Source organism: Myotis davidii, unplaced genomic scaffold (assembly GCF_000327345.1).
Source record: "Myotis davidii unplaced genomic scaffold, ASM32734v1 scaffold137, whole genome shotgun sequence".
Taxonomy (NCBI): Eukaryota; Metazoa; Chordata; class Mammalia; order Chiroptera; family Vespertilionidae; genus Myotis; species Myotis davidii.
Genome location: NW_006288719.1, coordinates 284,103 through 296,216, shown reverse-complemented (window position 1 = coordinate 296,216; position 12,114 = coordinate 284,103). Strand labels below are relative to the sequence as shown.

The 12,114-nt window shown below is 41.7% G+C and overlaps 1 protein-coding gene across 1 annotated transcript in view; it reads left to right on the top strand.

Annotated features, from left to right (window-relative positions):
- Positions 1–8,076, top strand: part of ZC3H12C (zinc finger CCCH-type containing 12C) — a 55,153-nt gene extending 47,077 nt beyond the window's left edge. Inside the window, exons 5-6 of the mRNA XM_006760815.2 lie at positions 142–248; positions 857–8,076. Coding sequence (XP_006760878.1) covers positions 142–248; positions 857–2,250 — 1,501 coding nt within the window. The 3' untranslated portion in view covers positions 2,251–8,076. The remainder of the gene's footprint in view (positions 1–141; positions 249–856) is intronic.
- The last annotated feature ends 4,038 nt before the right edge of the window (positions 8,077–12,114 follow it).

The following is a 12,114-nucleotide window of genomic DNA, read 5'->3' as shown; positions in this document are numbered from 1 at the left end:
TTTTTATCCTGTAAATGTTGAATCAAAGTACTTAGATTAACATTGAAAAAAATACCTCAGAGTAATAAATCTTTGCACTGTCTTTAGAATTAAATGATCACCTTCCTACTTAAGTATAATTTTGTATTTTATTCGTGACAGGTTCATGCCCCCTGATGACCCGCTTGGCAGGCACGGGCCGAGCCTGGACAATTTTCTGAGGAAGAAACCTATTGTTCCCGAACACAAGAAGCAGCCTTGCCCATATGGTAACTTGCTTTATGAGTATTTAATATCTGCCTTTAGAGCACAGTATGTTGTTACATTTTTAATAATCATTTTTAATTTTGGATGGCATAGTGTTAGTTCTTTTGTTTGTAATTAAACTTAAGAAAACATTCTAACCATGAAAAAGTAATTATTTTTACCTAATTGGCTTCAATGCCAATGCATCACCCAAAACTCAGTTTCGAAAACTCAGTTCACTCTACATGAAGTTTTCAGGTAGATCAGAATTTGGAGTTCCTGCATCTAGATACACATCAGACCAGAAAGGCTTCATCACATTACAGTACTTTTTTTTTTTTTTTCCAGAATGTCCTACCTTATTATAAGTCATCCTGGAAGAGAATGGGTAGGTCGGAGTTGAGGACGCAGGGTATTAACCCAAAACTCTAGAGGCGATTATTAGTCATTCGGCCAGCTTCTTAGTGCTGTTAATATACGGGGACTGCAGGTGGCATTTCTCAGCAGTGAGGAGCACTGGGTGTGCCTCAGTTTCTGCCTTTGTCTCTTGCACTAGTCCGAGTTGTCGTGCCGGACCGAGCGCTGGGGACCTGGGGCGTGCTCCTTCCCTAATTCATCTTCCTCTTTGCAGGAAAGAAGTGCACCTATGGGCACAAGTGCAAATATTATCACCCGGAAAGGGGCAGTCAGCCCCAGCGGTCAGTGGCCGACGAACTTCGTGCCATGTCAAGAAACACGGCTGCCAAGACTGCCAACGAAGGAGGACTGGTGAAAAGCAACAGCGTCCCCTGCAGCACCAAGGCTGACAGCTCTGCCGACGGCAAGCGAGGCGCCCCAAAGAGGCAGTCGGACCCCAGCATCAGGACTCAGGCCTACCCAGACCTAGAGGAAAAGCTTCCCACCAAAAATAAATTGGAAACCAGGTCTGTACCCTCCTTAGTGAGTATACCGGCTACTTCTACCGCAAAACCCCAAAGCACTACATCTTTAAGCAATGGCCTTCCATCTGGAGTTCATTTCCCACCTCAGGATCAAAGACCACAGGGGCAATATCCTCCAATAATGATGACAACCAAAAATCATGGAACGCCAATGCCTTACGAACAGTACCCCAAATGTGACTCCCCCGTTGACATTGGGTATTATTCCATGTTGAATGCATATTCAAACCTGAGTATCTCAGGCCCACGAAGTCCTGAAAGGCGTTTTTCCTTGGACACAGATTATAGGATCAGCTCTGTGGCCTCTGACTGCAGCAGTGACGGGAGCATGAGCTGTGGGAGCAGTGACTCGTACGTGGGCTACAACGACCGGTCCTATGTCAGTTCTCCCGACCCGCAGCTCGAAGAGAATTTAAAGTGTCAGCACATGTACCCTCACAGCCGCCTTAACTCCCAACCCTTCCTGCAGAATTTCCACGACCCCTTAACCAGAGTGCAAAGTTACAGTCACGAAGAACCAAAGTACCATCACAAGCCTCCTCTTCCCCACCTGGCGATGCACCTGCAGCATCCCGCTGTGGGAGCCCGGTCCAGCTGTCCTGGCGAGTACCCCGCTCCTCCGAGTTCAGCTCACAAGGCACCACACCTGGGGCGGTCCTTAGTGGCCACGAGACTGGACAGCATTTCCGACTCTCGGCTGTACGACAGCTCTCCTTCAAGACAGAGAAAGCCTTACTCCCGCCAGGAGGGGCTGGGGAGCTGGGACAGGCAGGGGTACGGGATTGACGCCTACGGCTATCGGCAGACCTACTCCTTGCCTGACAGCTCCACGCAGCCCTGCTATGAGCAGTTCACCTTCCAGAGCCTCCCCGAGCAGCAGGAGCCCCCCTGGCGGATACCGTACTGCGGGCTGCCACAGGATCCCCCGAGGTATCCGGACAACCGAGAGAAGATCTACATCAACCTGTGCAACATCTTCCCACCTGACCTTGTGAGAATTGTCATGAAAAGGAACCCTCACATGACAGACGCCCAGCAGCTAGCCGCGGCCATTTTAGTGGAGAAATCGCAGCTGGGCTATTGAAAGATGATGCATCTTTGTGGTGTTTAGTAGTTTTTTGTTCAGCTCAAATGCTGAGGGAGGTTTGCTACAATAGCACATGTGATCTCCTTCTCAGCAAGGAGGTTATATAGTATCCATTTATGTGAAATACTGTATCATGGAACCTGTATGTATAGCCCCACATAGTGGAAGTATCACGGGATTGCTTTACATTCAAACGTTTTTTTAACATTTCCTTTTTAAAGCTATATCCTTGGCTGGAAATTTTTCCAGTTTGATTTATTAGATGTGATCTTTGATATTAATCTTTGGTGCATCAGGGGTTTATATGCAGCACTTTTTATCCTTATTTCATGTTTTATTAACTTGGTGTTTCTCTATCAATTGCAAGCAATTACAATACCTTCAAAATGTTGAACATTTGACTAGACCTAGCAAACTATTTTTTCAAGCCAAGCTTAATTGAATCTTTTACAGCTTTTTAAGTTATTTTTATTTGGGGACAGTGGGCTTCTTTGTGCTATAATCATTATTTATAGAAACAAAGATATACTAGAGCACTGACTATATTTTAAACAAATGTAAGTTACCAGTTTGTGTTGAAATGGGTAACAGTATATACGAGAATGATTTACAATATGGCACTTTTTATTTTATTTTTGTTCAGATTTTTTTTTGTCTGTTACGTAATTAGTTAATTTAATATGGCAGATTTGAAGGAAAGCAGATGCAATCAATGGGAAAAAAAAAATGTTTCCATTTTTATTTGATGAATAAGGCAAAAGCCGTAACTGTTACAGTTTCGAGCTTTGCAATCCAGCTATGATGTGCTTCTAGATAGTAGACATGGAATTGGATTCCTAGATTTCCATTGACCTGTATTTTTAATGTGTTTGTCTTTTTGTTTGGGGGCACAACAAAACTGGATAAAGTAACCCTTTCGCAGTACTTGCCTGTTTTTAATGAATCTAATTATTCTCAATGCAACTTTTATATTTAATATACTCTCTAGCTTTCCTGCTGTTTATCAAGGCTGGCCTGAGGTGGTTTTATGTGTTGAGAATATGCAACACTTATTGATACTGCACTATGGAAATGGCGATGGAGGAGTTGTAAATGGTAACTTAACATTTTTGTAAGATACTGTATATTTTCCATTTTCCTGAAGGTTGTTTTATGGGGGGCGGGGGGAGGCCTATGATATTATTAAGGCCAGATTCTTGCCACAAATAGTGTAGTTTTAGATACAGACTAAAGTCTGTTTTAGTATTAGTAAGGGATATTTCTGGTTTCAAAGCCATGGGTTTTGCTAGATGCTAGTTCATTTTCATCGGTTAGAAGGTAGATACTGCGATCAGTGGCAGGCAGTTGTGTGCTTGGCATGACTTCCCTGTTGCCTCCAGTTTTTGAGTTTTACGTCGTGAATGACTCGTTCCGATCTGTTTCCTCAGTCTGCCGAGATGCCCGGGGTATTCTGATTACTCCACATGCTCCAGTTCGAAGGAAAGCCCTGAAAAACCAGAAAGTACCTTTTACTGTTGATACAAATTGTATCTTTTTAACTATAAGAACTTTTTGATTTGTAGATCTAGTTAAAACACAAAAGTGTAACATGATTAGACTTTTGGGCAACATTTTATCCCTTATTTAAATACAAATTTTTTTAAGTAAAATTGAGGTCTAGAATAGGGTAGAAAATTAAAGTTAACAATTTAGGTAAATAAAGGTGTCTGTCCTAGTTTTATATAATATATTAAAGTATATTAAATAAATTTATTGGCATTTTCTTTCTCCTAAAAACATCTAGTGTGAACTTAAAATAAAGGTAAAATGCTGCCTGAAAATAATGTCCAAGCACCTTTGAGTAGGATAACATTTTCACTACTTGTGTGACACTGTGTGTTGCATGAAGTAGGGTTTGGGTATACAGTAAATGCTTCTAAAAGGCATTGTGCATATTGACATATCCAATAATCTGAACCGTGTTCAGCAAACTTAATTCAGGAAAGTGGTGTTCTACACAGTTGTCGCTGTTGTTGTTGAAGCAAGTGTGGCTCTCGTCTGTAACTAGAAAGAATGCGGAGGAAGCCACACACCATTCCGGGCGGTGTCTGCCAGAGCGCCCCCCTCGCCTGTGAACCTGTTCTCCTTGTTTCCTGGGTCACTCTCTGTAGGACAAGCTTAAATGTAGAGGCGAAACCAGTGCCAAAAATAGGGTTACAAATGCATGGTACCTTTTATTTCAGTCATATTCCAAGTCTTTTTCTTATTTTTAGTGTGAAATCGCTTTTAAAATGTACAATGTAGTTTTTGCTTCCATTTTCTTAACTTTAATATCTCAATTGTTTGGAGATTCTGGCAACATTACTAAATTTATGTAAGTGAGATTTTAGGTGAAATGTATATCACCCCTTTAATTGTACCTTCTAAATGTTTTTAGCTAACTATCTGTCGTTGCTTCATGGATTTTAGACTATGGGGAACGGGGGGCTTGCCGCGCCTGTCCTGAGTGGAGAGCTCTGAGCTGCCCACACTGAAACCCTTCAGTGTAATTGTAAGTGAAGATACAGCCATTTTCTTATGACAAGAGGACAATTTGCCGCCCCTCTCCTCCCCGCTTTTACTGAAGCACCAGTGTTGCTTTCAGAGCTTAAGAATCAGGTATTTGGCAGACTTTAGATACATCCAATTCTTAATTATCTAAAGCAATATGTAAAAGGATCCACCTTTAAAATAAACCCATAGCTGAATCCAAACCTTTAATTTAGCCAAAACTTTTACCTTAATCCTATCTTTTACCAGACTCGCTAATAAATAAGAGAGGTGGTTAGTAAGTAGTGAAGCTGTCAGGAGAAAGGATTCCGGTTGGAATTTTCTGAGAGTTGACTGTACTTTACACAGCAATTAGCCAGTTCATTGTTTCTGTGTCTTAGCACAAAGGGAATAGTCCCCAGCTGGCCAAGAACTGGCCCTTCGTATTTCCTCCTTTCTCGCATGTGATAGGTAAGTTTTCAGGCTCCTTTTATGGCCTCTGTATCCCTATAGAGTTTGTCATTGACCTAAACATTGGAAAGAAATGCAAACCAGTATAAAATATTTGATGCTGGTAGAAACTAGAACTTTGTGTTTTCGTGAGAATTCATTTATAAGCATATGTAATATAACTAAAAAGAATGTTTATGTATATACATACTTGTTATGAAGTATTAACAATGGGAGGGTGTTAGAATTTTGATGGCTGACTTTTCCTTAGTTGAACTGTGTTTCCTTGATCTGTGCATGCCCAAGTCTGGAGTCCAGGTGACCAATGATGAGATTTGGAAACACTTGAATGGAAAGTGACTCTTCACTGGCTTTATTTCTGGTATTTTTAAAGGCTTATTTTGATAATTTTAATAGAGTGTGTAACTTTAAAACACACACAAGAAAAACTTTAAAGTAGTATTGATTATACAGACAATTATTTAACATGCCTTTTATGGATGTATCTATATGTATATAGACAGTAATATATTTATAAAACAAATATACTTTATGTTTAGCTGTCAGTTTGTGGTAGGTGGGAGGGTGTGTGTGTGTGTGTGTGTGTGTGTGTGTGTGTGTGTGTGTGTGTAAAACTATCGAGCTGTGTTTCCTGGTTGAAGGGCATTTGCCCTAAGGTATATCTGATTTGGGTTATTCTTTTTGCTATCCAACTTCCTTCTTCATGATGAAATAAGATGCACAGTTTCCTGGCCATTCTGTTAGTGGATGGCCCACCCATTTTATTATCATCCAACTCCCAAAGCATTCCAGAGTGACTGGAAGTCAAACAGGTCATAGCCATAGGGAGTGCTTATGTTCGAAATACATTAAATATGGGAGCCTGGCTAGGATGTTGGCTTCCTAGGTATATACCAACAAATACAACTAAGTATAAAGTACATGAACTTCATACATGTATTAGAATAGAGAACGGGTGTGGAAGTAGAGGAATATGCATTAATTTAGATTAGTCTGGGAAACCCCCTAGACAAAGATTGACAAATTTTTTCTATAAAGGATCGGATAGTAAATAATTCAGGCTTTGAGAATGAATGACATGGTCTCTGTAAACTACTTACCTCTGCCTCTACAGCATGAAATTAGCCACAGACAATATATAAGTGAGTCAGTGTGGCTGTGTGCAAAGAAAACTTAATTTACAGGAACACGCAGTCATTCAGATTTGGCCTGTGGGCCACAGCTTGCTGATCTCTGCCCTACCGGCAGAAAACAGACATGTTAAGCATTAAATCCTGATATATGTTAAGAAATAATTGTATTTCAGTTGACAGAGAAAGAAAATAATTTATTAATGGCCTTCAAAAGAAGAATGTGACACAGTCATATTAAAGCATCTTAATTCATTTATGGGTCCTACCAGCTCGTACCCATTATTTATGAGTGAGATTTCTTATGTTTAACCACCAAAAAAAAGCATTCTGTAAAAAGATATTTTAATAAGTATTGAAATTTTTTCATGAACTTTATATTTCTATTGATAAGTGGGACTCCCTCACCTACCTTTTGTTTCTTAAGGGCCTCATGGACCAAAAATTCTGTTGTATTTTGAAAATTAGCATATAATTAACCACAAAATATTTTAAAGACTGCATCTATCAGTTACATTTTTCTGCTGGTTTTTGACTTCTAAAAAATGGATAGATAGGCCCTTCTTTAAAAATGGTTTTAAAGAAGATAAATATATTGTAATTTCATATACTATATTCTGTGAGGATACAAATTGTGACTAGTATAATGGTAGCTAAAAAGTGAATGCATTGACTGTATTGGTGTCTCTATAAGAAACAGAGTGTATCGCTGCTTTCGCTGTCCAAACCTTCGGTGTAGATGTTTTTAAAGATGCGTTGGGGCAGCCCTTGGTGAATGGTATTCTTAACATGATCATGTGTCATTTTAAATTCACTGGACGCACACCTGCGGAGCATGTTCATTCCGTGTTCTATAAATTGTTACGTCAGTAACATCACTTCCATCCGTCTGGAACGTTGCAATCCACTTAAGCAGTCATACTTTCTTATAAAATTGGAACAGAACTCAAGCTTTTAACAGTAACTGGTTACTTCACATTTTTACTTGAATGCGTCTATTAACCTGCTTTTTAATTCCATTACAGGAATACTGTTGTATGTTAGGAGTGGCTTTTCCCCAAAGTCCTTAGTCTTTCAGGTTTAAAAACAATATAAAGTTTTGACCATGAGCAGTTAAGAAAGTGTCTGCGCATATTTTAATTGTTTATAACACTTGTAACGTTTCACTTTCTAAACCATGGACCCAGTTTGCCGATTTTCCGTCCCGACATCTCCGATGAATAACAAATGGTTGTACATGAAAGCTTTCGAACCCGTTCCTAACGCTGCTTGTGTCTCAAGGGAAAAGGACATGGGAACAATGGTTTGTTTTTGTAAAGAATATGTTTTCGATTTCCTTAAAATTATAAATTTCCTAGCTGATACGGAACGCCCACAAACATGCAGGCTTCTGCAGATGTGCACACAGCGTTGCAAGTGAGCCAGGTGACTGATTTGGTCTTTCCTTTTCCAAAGCCTAGTTGTATGCGGACAGCAGTTTCCGATCGGATCCTTCAAACTTTTCTTATAGGAAAATAAGGCAGAGAACATCCTTAGAACAACCATTTGATCAACTGATGTGATTTCTGTTTATCCTGTGTCTGTTCTGCGTGTTTCTGTAATGGAATTTTTACAACTCCAAAAAGCAGTATTTTAGACCTACTGGGAATCGTATCAAAACGGCTATGTGATTCTGCCTCTGAGAAAAAAATAATTAAAAAATTCATTTTTCTTATGGTGGTTTGTTTTTGTTTCGTGAAGAAATGGACCTCATGCAGCAGCACAGGTGCTGTGTGCATCGAGGCACCCTTCCCTGGCCCACCCACCGGCAGCCGGGGTTATAACTTGAGTCTCTGCAGAGAAGCCCACGTTCAGTATCAGTGAGTTAGAGCCACGTTAGCTCCTATGAAACAGGATTAAAGGCTCAGATCCATCCGTGAGTAACCGGAGCTGTTTCTCTCTTCACCTTGAGGTTCCTGTGTCGCCTCCTGTGACCTGGAGGTCTTTATTGTATCGATCTTTCTAGTTTTCTGCATCCCTTGCATGAGTGAAGCTTAGTGCCTTACTAATGCCTGCCCTGAGTAGGCTCATTTCCCTTTATGAATTGCAAATGCTCTATTTCAAATACCGTCACAATTACAAAATGGTCTGTTGCTCTTGATGGCTTAACACATTCAAACTCTGTGTCAGTGTATAGGAAACTATTTTATTTCAAGTAGCAGATTTTTCCCCACTTCATTGTTCTGCAGACTTTTGCTTTTCTTATTTTTTCCTAAAATTGCTTTTTGCCATTGTTAGGTATTTCTTTTTTTTTTTTTCACTTCTCTTCGGCTGTTTACCGGGAATCTTATGGATTTAGGTAATTTATTTTAGCCCCTGAGCAGGTTTGATTTGATGTTCAGTTACAGTTAGCAGAGAACTCAGGACATCCAAAGCCAGCGTTAGGTGGGAGAGATGGAGCTGAGACGCTAGGGGAATGTTTGTTTAGGCTACAGTGTGGCCTGGAGTTAGTAGTTTATCCCCCTACACTCCCTGCCCCACCGAGTGACTTTGTCTAAAGAGGAAGGACTCGTACATATTGATGAATCAAGTCCTGTTTGGAAGGTGAGAGTTGTAAAAGCAACTATAATGGTGAACTTATTGAATGTATTCAAAACAAAATACCTATAGTTGCACCTCATTAAACATATGTACTTACTAATATTTGTGCCTCAAATACTGTCTTAGAGTTAATGATATTCATTAGGTGTTTATAAAGGCGTAAAGGACTTTTTAAAATCAACTTTTTAAACGTTTTAAGGTTTTTAAACTAACTTTCTAAAAATGCATTCCTCCCTATGTGCAACCATCAGCCTGTGGAGGCTGCATCCCACTGCATATACCCTACAGGCGGAGAGTAGGTTTCTAACTGCAGGGAGTAACCGCCTCATCACCTAGTGTGCTAAGACCGGGTAAGTTAAACCCTTTCAACGGGCAGGTCCTTAGTGTGTGTGCAATACAGGACAGCAGTTATGTGAATGCTAGGCATTTAAATACATAGTCATTTTGAGATGTTCTTATTATAGCCTTCCTGTCTATACAGTTACGTTGTGGAAGAATTTTAATTCTAGCAACCCTGTAATGTAATACATTCCATCGTGAGGCTCATTTAGAGTGACATTTTAACCTTTAAAGAGATCTTGAACTGAGGGCTAACAACAGCTTCTGCATAGCAAGTAAGAGGGACTTCAGAAACGGAGAAACAAACACCCTACCCCCGGTGCACCAACATGAAGCAGGGAGGTAGCATTGAGGGGCCCACACACAGACTTGCCGGTCCTGGGGCACCATGAAAAGACTGGTTTAAAGCGGATCTATTCCAGAAATAAATCCATTTACTAATCACCCTAGAGCCGTGGTCGGCAAACTGCAGCTCGTGAGCCATATGCGGCTTTTCTAAGCCTTAGGAGTCCCCTAATTAAGTTAATAACAATGTACCTACCTGTATAGTTTAAGTTTAAAAAATTCGGCTCTCAAAAGAAATTTCAATCGTTGTACTGTTGATATTTGGCTCTGTTGACTAATGAGTTTGCTGACCACTACCCTAGAGCATGCACCACACAGGAGGGGAGCTACAGGAACTCCCCAGTGTCAGGTGAGGGCACCGCGTGTTGTGCCTCCCTTCCCCCCTTTGGCCACACAGGCAGCAGCACACCTGAAGCTCACCCCCCGGATTCCCCACAGCCTCTCCAGCCACAGTGCTGGCTGTGGTACAGCTTACCCTTGGGGCTCTCCTTAGCCTGCCCCAACTCCAGCTTTCATCCAGGCCACCAAGGGGGCTCCAGTGCTCTTACCTCTGAACTCCCCACATGCCCACCCTACCACAGCTCCCACCCAGTGCAGCGAGTTCCAGGGACGCCCTACAGACCACCCCCGCTTCAGCTACAGCACCAGGGCTTAGCACAGCTTGCCGCCGGCACTTCCGTGGTCTGAGCTCACTCCCGTTACAACTCCAACGGGCCTGCCAGGGCTTTCCCAGTGCAGCGTGCCCGTGGGACTCACCAGGGCTCACACATGCTCCAGGTAAAACTGGGTCCCAGGGTGTTTTGCACCCAGGACTTTCCACAGCCCGTGCTCACGCCAGCTATAGCTCCTGCCTCAGCCAGGCCTACTCCTGGTATTCCCTTTGGCCCAAGCCTGATATAACTACAGCCCTGGCCGCCCTCCCGCACAGGTTGCTGTTTCACTTAATTTATAGAAAAACACAGAGAGAGAGCCAAAATGAAGAGACAAATATGCTGCAAAAAAAGAACAAAACAAAAGTCCAGAAAAAGAGATAAGCAATCTACCAGATAAAGAGTTCAAAACAATGGTTATGAAGATGCTCATCGAACTTGTGAGATATTAGATAAACTCAGTGACAAAGAGAGAGAAAATATAAAGAAGCTGTCAAAACTGAAAAATACAATAATTAAAATGAAAAATACACGAGGCAATAAATAGCCAATTAGATAATGCAGAAGAATGAATCAGCAAGCTGGAAGACAGGGTAGTGGAAGTCACCCCACTGGAAGACCAAAAGGAAGAAAAAAAATCAAAGCAAATGAAGGTAATTTAAGGGACCTCTGGGACAACATCAAGCATACTAACATCAGGGTCCCAGAAGGAGAAGAGAGAGAGAAAAAGACAGTAAACATTTGAAGAAAATCTCTAAGAACTTTCCTAACAAGTGAAGGAAATAGACATCCAAGTCCAGGAAGCACAGGGTCCCCACCAAGTCTCCAAGACACATAATACTTAAAATGCCCAAAGTTAAAGATAAACAGAGAATCTTAAATGCAGCAAAAGAAAAATAGTGACATACAAAGGTTTTCCCCCGTAAGACTATAAGCTGATTTTTCAGCAGAAATTTTGCAAGTCAGAAGGGAATGGTACAGTCTCTTCAAACTGATGAAAGCTTACCATCAAGAAAACTCTACCCAGTAAGATAATCATTCAGAACTGAAGGAGCGAGAAAAAGTATCCCAGACAAACAATATCTAAAGTTCATCATCACAAAACTGGCATTGCAAAAAATGTTAAAGAGCCTCTTTAAATTGAAAAGAAAAGGCCAAAACTAAAAATAAGAAAATAGCCCTAGCCAGTTTTCCTCAGTGGGTAGAGTGTTGGCCCATGGACTGAAGGGTCATGGGGTCAATTCTGGTCAAGGGTATGTACCTTGGTACAGGCTCGATCTCCAGCCCCAGTCAGGATGTGTGCAAGAGGCAACCAATCAATGTGCCTCTCTCACACCAATGTTTCTCTCTGTGTGTCTCTCCCCCTCCCTTCCACTCTCTCTAAAAATCAATGGAAAAAAAAATATCCTCAGGTGAGGATTAACAAAAATAAATAAGTAAATAAGTAAATAAAAGCTCACTGATAAAGGCAATCCTATTTAATGGCGGGAATATGCTAATTGACCCTCACACCATCGCAAAGATAGCAGTGCCCACAGCCAATAAGGAGGGAATATGCAAATTGACTGCCCCACTCTCAAAGATGGCAGTGCCCATAGCCACAAGATGGCGGTGCTCAGTCTCCTCAGCCCTGCTGGGGCAGCAGGCGCACGGCAAGGCCAAGCCTGCCCCAAGGCGGGCTCGGCCTTGCTGCATGCCTGCCTCCAGAGTTCCTCAGTCCACTCACCCCCAGCCACCCAGGGCTGGCTTGAGGCTCAGGTAACCAGGACCGGCTGAGGCTTGTGCTGCCGGCTTGGCACTAGCAGAGGTGTGATGGGGGCAACGCCTTCCCCTGATTG